Here is a 16,845-nt window from a genome sequence, read left to right on the forward strand (position 1 = left end):
TCTGACCATCTCCTGTACCACGTTCCCAGTCTCTGACCATCTTCTGTACCATGTTCCCAGTCTCTGACCATCTCCTGTACCACGTTCCCAGTCTCTGACCATCTCCTGTACCACGTCCCCAGTCTCTGACCATCTCCTGTACCACGTTCCCAGTCTCTGACCATCTTCTGTACCATGTCCCCAGTCTCTGACCATCTCCTGTACCACGTCCCCAGTCTCTGACCATCTCCTGTACCACGTTCCCAGTCTCTGACCATCTCCTGTACCACGTCCCCAGTCTCTGACCATCTCCTGTACCATGTTCCCAGTCTCTGACCATCTTCTGTACCATGTCCCCAGTCTCTGACCATCTCCTGTACCATGTCCCCAGTCTCTGACCATCTCCTGTACCATGTCCCTAGTCTCTGACCACCTCCTGAACCATGCATGCAGTCTCTGACCACCTCCTGAACCATGCATGCAGTCTCTGACCACCTCCTGAACCATGCATGCAGTCTCTGACCACCTCCTGAACCATGCATGAAGTCTCTGACCACCTCCTGAACCATGCATGCAGTCTCTGACCATCTCCTGAACCATGCATGCAGTCTCTGACCACCTCCTGAACCATGCATGCAGTCTCTGACCACCTCCTGTACCATGTCGCCAGTCTCTGACCACCTCCTGTACCATGCCGCCAGTCTCTGACCACCTCCTGTACCATGCCGCCAGTCTCTGACCACCTCCTGTACCATGTCCCCAGTCTCTGACCACCTCCTGTACCATGTCCCCAGTCTCTGACCACCTCCTGTACCATGTCCCCAGTCTCTGACCACCTCCTGTACCATGTCCCCAGTCTCTGATCACCTCCTGTACCATGTCCCCAGTCTCTGACCACCTCCTGTATAAAAATATTTTTTAAAAACAGTCATTTTCGGTATCAGTGCTGTTTCGGTATCGGTTTCGGTTTTCGGCCTAGTGTATTTTTCATTTTCGGTATCGGTTTCGGCACCAAAAAACCCATTCGGTGCACCCCTACAAAGTACAGCTAACCTGCAGGAAAGCCACAGGTGCACTGCGCTGCATCCACGTTGTGAGTAGATCGGAGACCATCAGTGTAAAAGTAGCCTAAGCCCCTTTAACCACTTCAGCCCCGGACCAATTAACAGCCTAAGGACCAGATGTCTTTTTACAATTTCGCACTGCACTGCTTTAACTGGTAATTGCGCGGTCATGCAATGTTGTACCCAAACAAAATTTGCGTCCTTTTCTTTCCACAAATAGAGCTTTCTTTTGGTGGTATTTGATTGCCTCTACGATTTTTATTTTTTGCAATATAAATGGAAAAAGACCGAAAATTTTGAGAAAAAAAAAATATTTTCTACTTTTTGTTATAAGAAAAATCGAATAAACTAAATTTTAGTCTTACATTTAGGGCAAAATTTATTCAGCCACATGTCTTTAGTAAAAAAAAATGTCAATAAGCGTATATTTTTTGGTTTGCGCAAAAGTTATAGCGTCTACAAACTAGAGTACATTTTCTGGAATTTACACAGCTTTTAATTTATGACTGCCTATCTCATTTCTTGAGGTGCTAAAATGGCAGGGCAGTACAAACCCCCCCCCCCTAAATGACCCCATTTTGGAAAGTAGACACCCCAAGGAAAGTTGTCACTAAATGATATATTGCTCACACATGCCATAGTTATATGTGGAATTGCACCCCAAAATATATTCTGCTGCTTCTCCTGAGTACGGGGATACCACATATGTGGGACTTTTTGGGAGTCTAGCCGCGTACGGTACCCCGAAAACCAATCACTGCCTTCAGGATTTCTAAGGGTGCAAATTTTTGATTTCACTCCTCACTACCTATCACAGTTTCGAAGGCCATAAAATGCCAAAATAACACAAAACCCCCCCAAATGACCCCATTTTGGAAAGTAGACACCCCAAGGAAATTTCGAAGAGGCATGTTGAGCCCATTGAATATTTTTTTTTTGTCCCAAGTGATTGAATAATGACACAAAAAAAAAAAAAAGTTTACAAAACGTTGTCACTAAATGATATATTGCTCACACATGCCATAGTTATATGTGGAATTGCACCCCAAAATATATTCTGCTGCTTCTCCTGAGTACGGGGATACCACATATGTGGGACTTTTTGGGAGTCTAGCCGCGTACGGCACCCCGAAAACCAAGCACCGCCTTCAGGGTTTCTAAAGCCGTGTACACACGTAGTGGTATGTCCGACGTACTTAGTCTGGCGGACTTCCCGCCAGACTGTCCGTCGGACTTTCCGAACTGGCTACTTGCCCAAACACGGCACTTTTTGAGCGGACTAATACGGCGTACTAAGTCCGCCATACTATCCGCCCTACTTTTGAAATGAACGGACTCGCCCACACACGCAGAGGAAAGTCCGCTCATTTCGAGCGCGTCTCCAGGTAGGCGGGGCCCGCGAAGGAGACGTCGCTGGCCCCGCCGCCTGGTATGGACTTAAAGGGGAACCCCAACGCCATTTTTTCCGGCGTGGGGTCCCCCCCATGTCCACAACAGACCCTTGTCCGAGCATGCTACACGGCCAGCCAGGAAAGGGGGGGCGAGCGAGCGTCTCCCCTCCTGAGCCGTACCAGGCCACGTGCCCTCAACATGGGGGGTGCCTTGGGGAAGAGGGGGCCGCGCGGCCCCACCCCAAAGCACCTTGTCCCCATGTTGGTGAGGACAAGGGCCTCTTCCCGACAACCCTGGCCGTTGGTTGTCGGGGGGCTTATCGGACTCCGGGAGCCCCCTTTAATAAGGGGGCCCCCGGATACCGGCCCCCCCAACCTATGTGAATGAGTATGGGGTACAATGTACCCCTACCCATTCATCTGTAAAATAAAGTACAAAAAAAAAACACAACACACAAGATAAAATACTTTATTGCACAGCTCCGGGGGTCTTCCGTCTTCGGGGGTCTTCTCGCCGGACTCCTCCACTATCTTCTTGTAGCTCTTTTACTAGCGGAGGAGCCCCGGCATTCTTCTTCGTCGCCGCGGCCTCTTCTTCCGACCTCGGGGGTCTTGTCCCCCTCTTCGGTTCTTCTGCCGGGCCACCGTGCCTTCTTATAGCTCTTTTACAGGTGGTGGCCCGGTCTTCTGTCGCCGCCGCCGCCTTCCGTTCTTCTTCTTCTTCTTCTCCAGGAGATGTTGACTCGACGATCTCTCCGGCCGCAATGCCAGGGACGCGCTGCGCTGCCACTTATATAGGGACAAGGGGCGGTGTCACATGGGTTTATGTCACATGGGTTGGTCAAATGGGTTGATGTCACATGGCGACAGTCCCAGCATCCTCCGGGACTGTGACATCGTAAGGGGGCGGGGTCACCATGTGACACCAACCCATGTGACATAAACCCACGTGACACCGCCCCTTGTTCCTATATAAGTGGCAGCGCAGTGCGTCCCTGGCATTGCGGCCAGATAGATCGTCGAGCCAACATCTCCTGGAGAAGAAGAAGAACAACAACAACAAGAACAACGAAAGGTGGCGGCGACAGAAGACTGGGCCACCGCCTGTAAAAGAGCTATAAGAAGGCGCGGTGGCCCGGCAGAAGAACCGAAGAGGGGGACAAGACCCCCGAAGTCGGAAGAAGAGGCCTGCGGCGAGGAAGAAAGCCGGACTCCTCCGCTAGCAAAAGAGCTACAAGAAGATAGTGGAGGAGTCCGGCGAGAAGACCCCCGAAGACGGAAGACCCCCGGAGCTGTGCAATAAAGTATTTTATCTCGTGTGTTGTGTTTTTTTGTACTTTTATTTTACAGGTGAATTGGTAGGGGTACATTGTACCCCATACTCATTCACATAGGGTGGGGGGCCGGTATCCGGGGGCCCCCTTATTAAAGGGGGCTCCCGGATTCCGATAAGCCCCCCCGCCCGCAGACCCCGACAACCAACGGCCAGGGTTGTCGGGAAGAGGCCCTTGTCCTCATCAACATGGGGACAAGGTGCTTTGGGGTGGGGGGGGGCCGAGGAAGGGGGGGGGCTCGCTCGCCCCCGCTTTCCTGGCCGGCCAGGGTCTTTTGTGGACTTGGGGGGGACCCCCACGCCGATTTTTTTCGGCGTTGGGGTTCCCCTTTAAGTCCATACCATGCGGCGGGACCAGCGACGTCTCCTTCGTGGGCCCCGCCTACCTGGAGACCCGCTCAAAATGAGCGGACTTTTCTCCGGGCGGGAAAAGTCCGCTAATTTCAAAAGTACGGCGGACTGGCATACACACGGCCGGATTGTCCGCCGAAATGCGAGTCCGGCGGGAAGATTGGAGTGCAACACGGCATTCTAAGTCCGCCGTACTTTCGGGTCAAAAAAGTATGCCGGAGGCTACACACGGGGGGATTGTTTGGCGGACTTGAGTTTGCCGGACTTTTCCACCGGATTGTTTGATCGTGTGTACGCGGCATAAGGGTGCAAATTTTTGATTTCACTCCTCACTACCTATCACAGTTTCGAAGGCCATAAAATGCCAAAATAACACAAAACCCCCCCCAAATGACCCCATTTTGGAAAGTAGACACCCCAAGCTATTTACTAAGAGGCATGTTGAGCCCATGAAATATTTTATATTTTGCCACAAGTTGCAGGAATTTTACAATTTTTTATTTATTTTTTGTTGTCACTAAATGATATATTGCTCACACATGCTATGGGCATAAGTCAAATTACACCCCAAAATAAATTCTGCTGCTTCTCCCGAGTGCGGGGATACCACATGTGGGGGACTTTTTGGGAGCCTAGCCACGTACTGGACCCTGAAAACCAAGCACTGCCTTCCGGATTTAAATATAAAACACTACCAAAAAAAAATGTTAGCGATCGCAGGGATCAGGCCTGACTCTGCGATCACTGTAGTTGTGTTTAATGTTTTGTAAGTGACAGTGATCGATCAGTGATCGATCGATACTGCACTTGGGTGGGCTGGGCGGAGGAGCAAAACGCAGGTGCTAGCAGGTATCTGGGCTGATCCCGCTAACAATGCGTTTTTTTGGAACCCTAAACTGCTGGGGACGCTAGTATAGATCTGATCAGATCAGATATTGATCTGTTCAGATTCTATACCAATACGGGAGGTGTATGCTTTGCGCGTGGGTGTTAGCGGTACTGGCACTAACCTAGCGCTGCCTGGGGCGACGCAGACCCTGCCCCTAAAACCTAATTGATATCACCCACCGGGGGATCAGGGGGTTAAACCTTTATTGGGTAATAAATGGTGGGTGCCCTGATGCTATAAAAAGCAAACTAACCAGAGTCACCCGTAACACTTATACGGTGATCACTGGTGAAAGGGTTAACTAGGGGCAATCAGGGGGTTCAAATTTTTATTAGGTAGTATATGGGGGTCCCTGGCGCTATATAAAAACCTGACGGGGAACCTAAATAACTAACTGGCTAACCAGCGTCACCAGTGACATTTATACAGTGATCGCAGGTGAAAGGGTTACCTGGGGCAATCAGGGGGTTAAAACCATTATTGGGTAGTATATGGGGGTACCTAGCGCTATAAAAACCTGGCAGTGAACCTAAAAAAATAACTAGCTACCTAGCGACACTAATGCAGCGATCAGAAAAATTATCGCTTAGTGACACTGGCAAAAGGGGGTGAAAGGGTTAACTAGGGGCAATCAAGGGGTTAAAACCGTTATTGGGTAGTATATCGGGGTACCTAGCGCTATAAAAACCTGGCGGTGAACCTAAAAAAATAACTAGCTATCTAGCGACACTAATGCAGCGATCAGAAAAATGATTGCTTAGTGACACTGGCAAAAGGGGGTGAAATGGTTAACTCTAAGGGCAATCAGGGGGTTAAATCTTTATTGGGGGGTGGTAGGGGGCTACCCTGGACCTAACACTAATTGCCCTGACAGTTTTTACTTTTACAACTGACACTGAATGCAGTGATCAGTAAATAAATGATCACTGCAATCAGTGACACTGTGACGGGGGGGGGGGGGGGGGTTGTGTGCCTGTGTGTTATTTAGTGTCAGTGTAGTGTTTGGTGCAGACTTACTGTGTCTTCTCCTCGTAGTCCGGTCAATAAGACTGCCCCGAGGAGAATGACATCACTTCCTCCCTGCCTGTGTATACAATACACAGTGGGAGGAAGCTTCTCATTCGCCAGGACCGATCGAGAGGGGATGGCCAGAAACCAACGGCCATCCCCTCATCCCGGATCGCTCCTGAAGCGAACTGGACCGCCGCATCCAGCGGGAGGGGGTCCGATCGGACCCCCCACCCGCTGGAAGGCAAGCACGTACATGTACGTGCTTGTGCCTGTACATGCCATTGTAATGACGTACATTGGCATGCGGCGGTCCTTAAGTGGTTAAAGCGGAGGTCCACCCTAAAATGGACCTCCGCTCATCGGAATTCCCCCCCGCCTCCGGCGCCACAATTGGCACCTTTCAGGGGGGAGGGGGGTGCAGTTACCTGGATAATCCAGGTAACTGCACCCACTTCCGGGATAGCTGTCTGCGGAAAGGGGCGTAGATTACGCCCCTTTCCGCAACTGCCCGCCCCTTTGCGCAAGTGCCCCGCTGCCTGCTGGGAAACACACAGTTCCCAGAGGCAGCGGGGACCGTCCGGATTGCGCCGCGCGGCTCGCGCATGCGCAGTAGGGAACCGGGAAATGAAGCCGAAAGGCTCCATTTCCTGATTCCCATACCCAAGATGGCGGCGGCAGGACCCGACAGATGACCTAGCGATCGGTTTTGGGTGCCGACATCGCGGGCGCGCTGGACAGGTAAATGTCACTATTTTAAAAGTCAGCAGCTGCAGTATTTGTAGCTGCTGGCTTTTAAAAAAAAAAAAAAAAAAAAAAAAAAAAACACGGAGTCCCGGTGGACTCCCGCTTTAACATGATCTCTCTGACCCAAATTGGACCCTTCATTCACCTCATGTCCATTTACACCTGCCTATCTGCCTACTTCTAGTCCGATCTGCTATAAAACAGAAGTGGATCCGCTCTGTTCCATTTTATCAGATGAGAAAGCCCATAGAGTAGAGTGGACTGTGTCTGTGTCCGCTTTGCATACGCAGAGTGGATGCGGACCTGTCATCTGCTCATTGTGGCCCGTGACTGGTTACTAAGTTGCCCTCGCTCTTCAAAAGGTTGGGCACCCCTGGCCTAGGCTATAAGATGATGGGCAAAACCCTGAAACTGAGCTGCAGCATGGTGGCCAAGACTATACAGCGGTTTAACAGGCATCGCCATGGTCAACCAAAGAAGTTGAGTGCACGTGCTCATCGTCATATCCAGAGGTTGTCTTTGGGAAATAGAGATATGAATGCTGCCAGCATTGCTGCAGAGGTTAAATGGTTGGGGGGGGTCAGCCTGTCAGTGCTCAGACCATACGCCACACACTGCATCAAATTGGTCTGCATGGCTGTTGCCCCAGAAGGAAGCCTCTTCTAAAGATGATGCACAAGAAAGCCCACAAACAGTTTGCTGAAGACAAGCAGACTCAGGACATGGATTACTGGAACCATGTCCTGTGGTCTGATGAGACCAAGATAAACGTATTTGGTGTCAGATGGTGACAAGCGTGTATGGTGGCAACCAGGTGAGGAGGACAAAGGCAAGTGTGTCTTGCCTACAGTCAAGCATGGTGGTGGGAGTGTCATAGTCTGGGGCTGCATGAGTGCTGCCGGCACTGGGGGGCTACAGATCATTGAGGGAACCATGAATGCCAACATGTACTGTGACATACTGAAGCAGAGCATGATCCCCTCCCTTCATAGACTGGGCCGCAGGGCAGTATTCCAACATGATAACCACCCCAAACACATCTCCAAGACCACCACTGCCTTGCTAAAGAAGCTGAGAGTAAAGGTGATGGACTGGCCAAGCATGTCTCCCGACCTAAACCCTATTGATCATCTGTAGGGCATCCTCAAACGGAAGGTGGAGGAGCGCAAGGTCTCTAACATCCACCAGCTCTGTGATGTCGTCATGGAGGAGGGGAAGAGGACTCTAGTGACAACCTGTGAAGCTCTGGTGACCTCCATGCCCAAGAGGGTTAAGGCAGTGCTGGAAAAATAATGGTGACCACACAAAATATTGACACTTTGGGCCCAATTTGGACATTTTCACTTAGGGGTGTACTCACTTTTGTTGCCAGCGGTTTAGACATTAATGGCTGTGTGTTGAGTTATTTTGAGGGGACAGCCAATTTACACTGTTATACAAGCTGTACACTCACTACTTTACATTGTAGACAAGTGTCATTTCTTCAGTGTTGTCACATGAAAAGATAGGGAAAAAAAAAATATTTACAAAGATGTGAGGGGGTGTACTCACTTTTGTGAAATACTGTAGATGACATCTTTGTTCCTGGGCTTCGCTATTCGCAAACAAAAGATGAAGGGCACCGGACTCTTTTTACACATTTTTTTTCCATTAATTCTTATGGATGCATTTATTATTTTATATATTTTTTTTTTTGCAAAAAGTACTCTTTTAACTCCTTCCCCCCCAACCCCCAGCCTCCCTTTAACCCAGCAGTTCTCAACTCCTGTCCTCAGGACTAACCGGTCAGGTTTTATGCATTACCTTGGGGGGAGATGCAGACTAGAATACGGCAATCACTGAGCAGCAAATGATATCACCTGTGATGTATTTCAGTTATCTTTCAAACCTGGCCTGTTAGCGAGTCCCGAGGACAGGAGTTGATGCCCACTGCTTAAATGGGATCATTACGGGGGTGACCATTGTGATTGGCTGTCACAGTGGTCACATGAGCAGGATCCAGCACCATTTTGACAGTTCAGTCCCTGTTGCAGGAGTGACAGACACATAGGTGTGGCGTGTGGGTGTTAAAGCCCGCTCACTTTGCTGCCTCACATATGTGTTCTGTCAGCAACAAGAGATTAAGAGCTGCTGCACGATGCGATCCAGCAGAGATCAGCACAGTGATTACGGACCAAGATCAGTGGCTCACAATATATATATATATTTTTTTTTTTTTTAAAACAAACTTGACCTGCATTCAGGACCCTCAATGCCGGTACAGCATTCAGACCAGAGGGTCATAATTGCAACCCAGCCCTATGCTCCTGGGTGCTTGTGCAGCCCCTGTACACCTAGATAGGAGGGACAGCGAGCTGCTTCTCCTCCTCTCCCTCCCACAGCCATTCAGGATCTGCAGGGGGGGGATGGGTTGCCCTATGTGCTCCCCTGTAATCTATCCTGCCCCACCTCCCCAGAAGGAAGGGGGGGGGGGGGGTTTGTAGGGGGGATGCAGAGTGGGGAAGGGGCCATGTCATTTACTGCCCCCCCCCTTTGTCTGAATGATTGGTACAGATCACTGACTGTTGTTCATTCATAACTAAGGCATAGTAAACAAAGTTTACTATGTTTCAGTTGGTGAATGAACAGGAAGCTCTGTACAGAGCTCTTCCTGTCCATTCATTCTGTGCAGTTGAGGCTGCAGAGACGGGAGATTGAGGACACAGCCCCCTCCCCAATCGCCTTTCTCTGTTGTCTCAAAAGGTGAAACATCAGGTCTGTTTAAAGTCGTGATATTTCATCAAAGCCCCCTAATGGGGCTCAAAAAAAATAAAATAAAGAAAGAAATTGTTAAAAAAAAAAAAAACTACTGACGACATTGTCTTGGCAAGTAATTATGGTGTAGATCTGAAAATTGTTCAGTCCTAGTTTGTAGACCAACCTTCACAGAGTAAATAACACAAGTTTGGTTTATTTTTACCAGAGATATTTAGCAGAATACATTTGGTCTAAATGAATAAAAGGATTTATAAAATTTTGCAAAGAAAAAAAAAAAATTATATATATTTTTTTATATTATTTTCAGAATGTGGTCTTTTTATACAAATAAAACCCTGGGAGGTGAACAAATAACACAATTTTTTTGAAAAAAATAAATGTATAAATGGGTACAGTGCACCATGACCACAAAATAGCAGTGCTGAATAGCAAAAAGGGGGGGGGGGGGTAAAACCTTCCAGACCTGAAGTGGTTAAGGTCTTGCTCTTGTGCATAGTAGTAAAATAAGAAAACAGAAGACACGGGTTGTCACTTGTACAAACATCTGTATTTTACAGTACGGAGCACATCGCTCCTGCGCTGGGCGGATATCTACATGACCGAGAAGTGAGAGAGCAGAACGTATCTAAGCAGCCATTATAAAAACAGACTCCGATTTAATTGCATTAAGCACAACTAAACACATTACCAAGACAGACAGAGCCGTGTCAATTCAATTAACAAGTCTGATCTGATTAAATAGAGGGAATGGCATGGGCATTCCTGGACAGGATGAATCGCGCGCCAATCGCACTGACTGGCAGCTTAGAAGTCGGGTCCTTCCTTCTTCAGATTCTTGTAGTCAATTGTCTCATTGTAAAACTGTAGAAGAGAAGAGAAGACAGAGGTCACAATATGGATTTATTTTTATTCAAAAATAAAAATTGTATTATCAGAACTTCCTGTTTCTGAGCAATCCGAAGGACCAGAGTCAGCCCTGCCTCCTACAAAGCTACCTGTTTTTTTAGAACAGATTGCCTGTAGTGATAGCTGCTGGCGACAACTGGTACTGCAACATGACCAGATTCAGTGATTCTGTAGGCCAGGGATCCTCAAACTACGGCCCTCCAGCTGTTGCAAAACTACACATCCCATGAGGCATTGTGCAGCTCTGACATTCACAGACATGACTAGGCATGATGGGAATTGTAGTTCCTGAACAACTGGAGGGCCGTAGTTTGAAGACCCATGCTGTAGGCCATGGATATGCAATTAGCGGACCTCCAGCTGTAGCAAAACTACAAGTCCCATAATGCCTCTGCCTCTGGATGTCATGCTTGTGGCTGTCAGAGTCTTGCTATGCCTCATGGGACTTGTAGTTCTGCAACAGCGGGAGGACCGCTAATTGCATATCCCTGCTGTAGGAGATCTATGCACTGCACAGAACAGGCTGCATTCCAAATTAGGAACTTTTTTCTTTGGACTTCCCTACTCTGACGAGTTTGGAATCTGGGACCAAAAAAAAAAAAAAAAAAAAAATTATAAAAATTTAAAAGTCAATCAGTACAACAGCCAGGCGGCCATTTTCAGAACTCAGTCAATGGCAGCCTCTCGGTCTCCCAGGAAACATTTCCTTTAACTCGTGGTTTGGAAGCCTCAGTATTTCAGATGTTGTGGAACTACAAGTCCCATGAAGTACTGCAAGACTGACAGTCACGATGGGATCTGTATGTTCACTACAGTGCAAGTACTGAGGGAGCCTTCACCTGCTTTAGCCCCACTTTTATGGCCAACAAATGTGGCAATAGGGAGGTGGGTGTGACTCCGTGACGCCACATGTTCCCTGTTTCCCCTAAAATAAGACCTAGTGTGATTGTCGGTGATGGCTGCAATAAAAGCCCTACCCCCCCCAAATAAGCCCTAGTTAAAGCCCTTGTAGGTCTTTTTTTCAGGGTAGGGCTTATATTGCAGCCAACACCGACAATCACGCTAGGTCTTATTTTAGGGGAAACAGGGTATGTATTCAGTCTGCACCAGTTAGGAGCAGATAGGATGTGATCACATGATCAGGACACCCAGGAGATGCTTCCACCTTAAAGAGGAAGTAAACCTTCCTGGTATGTTTGTACCTATAGGCACTGTAAATATCTCCTAAAGACATGCGCCGTTTAGGTGATATTTTTTGCATACTGTGCAGTGTGAGCCATCGGCACATGCTCTGAAGGAACGGGCACCTGTGCCGTTTCTTCAAACGTGCTGTGACCTGCGGGAGCGAGATCACATGGCTCCGGCCAGTCACACAGCCAGGAGTTTCCAGCCACAGAAGGAAGACGGGTGAAGATGGATTCAAACTCCAGCGTGGGAAGACGGGGGGGGGCTTCGTTTGCAGGCAAGTTTAATAATGTGCTAGTATGTAAATTAAACTTAGTATATCTACCACAGGGTGGTCCTCGGGATACATTATATAGAAAACATCCCACGTCCCGATATTCAAATTTAATAAAAAGCTCAACAAGTATTGTTGACAATGATGGACCTTTTTAGGCATTAAATATGATCTTTCACTGTCCAACATATTATAAATATATTCCCATAGGCATCCAATGTGGGAGCATCAAGGAACAAATAACCATCAATACAAAATTTGGTTTATACAGACAGTATATTACAAATAATTTAGCTCAGAGATAAAAATGCTCTACGTGTTTTGCGTTCACTAGAACGCTTCATCAGGAGCTTATAATTTTTTTTTTTATTCCCTATGGATAGCAAAAAAAAAAAAAAAAAAAAAAAAAAAAAAAAGGGTGGCTCTACAAGGGTAAGGCAGTAGCATAGCCCATATATCATGTATAGAAAGGCGCAAAAAAGAAGCAAAGACTCCAGAAATACAGAGCAGGGAGAAAGGGGAAGGATTATATAACCCGTGATCTTCCAAATGTTTTCCAACCTATTGTTGCGATAGAGGGGGGGGGGGGGGGGGGAGACCAACCCTCAGTGTCTTACTAGCCACACTTTCATCTGAGGTGCCAAGAAGAGGTCAATATTGAGGCTGTGTGTACTTTGCCCGTCACCCATCTATTACAGCACTGATGCCTTCAGACTCTTAAAGGGGTGGTATATATCTGTGTCCCCTGTCACATCCTGTGGCTCCACCCTCCTAAGCTTGAGGTCACTACAAGACTGCAGAGGTGAAAAGAGCCAATATTGCTGCCCCTCCAGTTGTTCAGGAACTACAATTCCCACCATGCCTAGTCATGTCTGTGAATGTCAGAGTTCTACAATGCCTCAGGGGAAGTGTAGTTCGGCAACAACTGGAGGACCGTAGTTTGAAGATTCCTGGGCTATATGCTTCTGGACGTCATCTAGCCAAAATTAGACAAGTTATAGCTGGCTGCAGCTTCTAATGCACATAGGGGTGGATTTACTATAAGGCAAATAGACTGCGCACCTTGAAGTGCAGTGCCCCCCCTCCCCCTCCAGAGCTTAGTAAACGAGTAGAAGTTCTGCCGACTGCCATCATCCAATCATGAGCAACCAAAACTTCTGTTTATATTTTGTTTAAAGCGGAGCTCCACCCTAAAGTGGAACTTCCACTCATTGGAACCCTCCCCCCCTCCGGCGCTACAATTAGCACCTTTTGGGGGGGGGGGGTGGGGGGGGAGATACCTATATAGTACAGGTATTTGCACCCACTTCCGGCATAGATATCCGCAGAATCTGCAGGTATTTACGCCACTTCTTGCGGGTCCCCCCGCTGTCTGCTGGGAAATACACGGATCCCAGACAGCGGGGACCATCCTTATTGTGCAGCGCGACTCGCGCATGCACAGTAGGGAACCCATGATGGCGACGGCAGCACCCGAGAGATCGGCTTCGGGTGCCAACATCACGGCCACGCTGGGCGGGTAAGTGTCATTATTTAAAAAAAAAGTCAGCAGCTGCAGTATTTGTAGCTGCTGACTTTTGAAAACAAAAAACGGTGGAACTCCCGCTTTAAACATGATTGGGTATTGTCTGCAAAGTGAAGCTTTACCTCCTTTACTAAGCTCTGGAGCAACTGCAGTTGCAAAGTGCACAGTCTATTTGCCTTATGAGACGCTCGCAGTGTGCGGTGAAAGCCACATAAGCCATATCCGTCCAGGAGAGGAGCCGGTACCACTGTGCAAAACGTGGGGGGGAAATCAGAGGTGATGGTTGTGTACTAGGACCTCACTTACCTTATACTGGTAGTTGGGGCTCAGCTTATTCCAGGGGTGTGGGTTGTTCTTCCTGTCCCAACTACAATATAAAATTAAAAATGGTTATTATACCAAAAGCAGGGAAAATAGAAACAAAATAAACACCCCCCCCCCCCCCCAACCTACCTAACTTCAGGGCTTTTCATGGCCACTCGCAAGGCGTACAAAAGTGACCCCACACCTCCGGCCCCCACAAACACGAACAGAGGAATCAACTGAAAGGAGGAGAAGAAGAGATATTAGTGAGATCCAACATGGCGTTCAGGAAACACACGAGGAGCCTCAACTCCGGGACTCCGCCCACTTCACACACACACACAATATGAACATTGTAACATTTTATAAATCAATTCTTTATGATCAATTCTGGATTTTCTCCCTGTGAGGTCATTAGTTGTGTAGTCAGGGGGGAGCAACACAAAGGCTACACTTTACCAAGTGCTTCCGCAACACAGCAGTGTGAATGTGACCCCCCGAGTCACGGATCAATTAGTCCCCACCGGCATTGCGAATGGACACCGAGTCTTACTGGGTCCCCAGCAATGGAAATGGGCCCCGTACCTCCCTGCAACTGACCACACCGCTCATTCACAGATATCAGCGGAAGTTACAGTCGCGGGTCCACCAGGATAGGAATGGAAGCGCCCAGTACTGGGATCACATCAGAATGTACAAGAGGTATGAGAGGAGCAGATCCCTCCCCCTGTACAGTAATGTCACCTCCGACCTTCACATCCTCCCCCCCCCCCCATTTATAACTACCGTGTACGGGTGTATTGTAGTCCCAGGCCCCCCCCCTTATACACGTGTATTGTAGTCCCAGGCCCCCCCCCTTATACACATGTATTGTAGTCCCATGCCCCCCCTTATACACGTGTATTGTAGTCCCAGGGCCCCCCCCCTTATACACATGTATTGTAGTCCCATGCCCCCCCTTATACACGTGTATTGTAGTCCCAGGGCCCCCCCCCTTATACACATGTATTGTAGTCCCATGCCCCCCCTTATACACGTGTATTGTAGTCCCAGGGCCCCCCCCCTTATACACGTGTATTGTAGTCCCAGGCCCCCCCCCTTATACACATGTATTGTAGTCCCATGCCCCCCCTTATACACATGTATTGTAGTCCCAGGCCCCCCTATACACACACACACACACACACACACACACACATCGTAGTCTCAGGCCCCCTTCCCCCCCTATACAGGTGTACAACCATATACAGCCCATCCTCCTCGGTCAGTGTGAAGCCTCCGCTGGAAGCTGTCCCGGTGACCTCTATAGGGGGGGGAGCGGCTCTCAGGGGGACAAACAGATCACCTGAACATCGGGGGGGGGGGGGGGGGGGGTCAGATCTGTGGGGGCCCCACATAATACACACTATATATATATATATATATATATATATATATATATATATATATATATATATATATATCACACACACACACACACACACACTTACATATGGGGGCCCCACATAATACATACACACATGGGGGGGGGGGGGGGGAGAATTATACTGATAGGGGCTTCTATAGAAATCTGACTAGGGGCGGGGGAGGTGACGTGTTCTAGTTGAAGTGGCACGGAATTGGGGGTGTCAGGGAAAGGTGACCCGGAATTGGGGGTGTCAGGGAAAGGTGACCCGGAATTGGGGGGTGTCAGGGAAAGGTGACCCGGAATTGGGGGTGTCAGGGAAAGGTGACCCGGAATTGGGGGTGTCAGGGAAAGGTGACCCGGAATTGGGGGGTGTCAGGGAAAGGTGACCCGGAATTGGGGGGTGTCAGGGAAAGGTGACCCGGAATGGGGGTGAGACTCACGCTGGGGTGTTTGCGGGCATGAGTAAGCATAGTGCGGAACATGATGGCGGCGGCCTTCTCCTTCTCTTCAATGCTGCGTTTAGATTCCTTCACTGCGGTACAATGTCACAGGAAGGCGGCGAGGACCCCTAATACGTCACCGGAGGGGGCCTGACCGGGGCTGTCCTCTGAGCGCCTGAGCAGAGAGACGCACTCTGATATGCGCATATTTTCCTGACAGGCATTTCTCCGGGCAGGCCTCGCCCCGTGTACGTGACCCTCTTCTGAGAGACGCGCCTCTGGATAAGACCACGCCCCGAATACGTGACTCCCACTGGCCGGGGGAGGGCTCTCCTCTGGGCAGGCCCCGCCCCACGCATGTGACTGCCCCTGGCAGGCCAGTCTGTGTGGACATGGACGCATGCGCAGTGCCGTCAGGACTTAAAATGGGAGCTGTCATGATGTAGCATTGAGTGGATGTGAGATTACAGTGCAGCCTATGAGGACAGCATAGTGACAGCACAGGCCGTGATCTGTTATCACAGCTTACGAAGTGTGCAATGGGTGACAAATAACCATTAAATAAAGACGTGTGTGTGGGGGAGGGTGTGGTCTAGCATTATAATGGGGGTGTTGCAGAGACTATATGGGGGGGGGGGGGGGGGGCACAATCCGGCACTTATATTAAGGGGATAGTAGTAGTAGGTGCGGTTGAATAATAAGACACTCCATGGGATCCAGGGGACCCTCATCCACTTCTGCAACCAATAATTCATTTACTTTATGGGTTTTAACCTCCAAAAGCACAGGAGTAACACAGAGCGTAGGGGTCAGTAGTATATAGGTCAGGGGTCAGTAGTAGGTAAAGCCGAGTTTATTAGAACGTTGGGTTCAGAGGTCAGTAATATCACATCATGGTGCCATAAGGAACTCAGAATGCAAAGTTCAGGGGGTCAAGAATAAGTATGCAGAGTACAGAAGTATGTAACTGGGGTGCAGGGGTCAGTAGTATGTAATGCAGAGGTAGGTAATAAAGCAGAATGCAGGGGTCATTAGTATGTAATGCACAGTGCAGAGATAGGTAATAAAGAAGGCAGGGGTCAGTAGTGTGTAATGCAGAGGTAGGTAATAAAGCAGAGCGCAGGGGTCAGTAGTGTGTAATGCACAGTGCAGAGATAGGTATTAAAGAACACAGGGGTCAGTAGTGTGTAATGCAGAGGTAGGTAATAAAGCAGAACGCAGGGGTCATTAGTATGTAATGCACAGTGCAGAGATAGGTAATAAAGAAGGCAGGGGTCAGTCGTGT

The 16,845-nt window shown here is 48.9% G+C and overlaps 1 protein-coding gene across 1 annotated transcript; it reads right to left on the reverse strand.

The window, feature by feature from the left end:
- Positions 1–10,044: 10,044 nt before the first annotated feature.
- On the reverse strand, positions 10,045–15,724 carry COXFA4 (cytochrome c oxidase associated subunit FA4). The gene is made up of 4 exons (XM_077456495.1): positions 15,561–15,724; positions 13,863–13,951; positions 13,716–13,776; positions 10,045–10,380 (listed from the first exon to the last, which is right to left on the reverse strand). The coding sequence occupies exons 1-4, from the start codon at positions 15,600–15,602 to the stop codon at positions 10,324–10,326; spliced, it is 249 nt and encodes an 82-aa protein (XP_077312621.1). The 5' UTR covers positions 15,603–15,724; the 3' UTR covers positions 10,045–10,323.
- Between the last annotated feature and the right edge of the window lie 1,121 nt (positions 15,725–16,845).

The sequence above is a fragment of the Lithobates pipiens genome, unplaced genomic scaffold, assembly GCF_037356315.1.
Source record: "Lithobates pipiens isolate NorthernLeopardFrog02 unplaced genomic scaffold, aLitPip1_a1.2 Scaffold_27, whole genome shotgun sequence".
Lineage (NCBI taxonomy): Eukaryota > Metazoa > Chordata > Amphibia > Anura > Ranidae > Lithobates > Lithobates pipiens.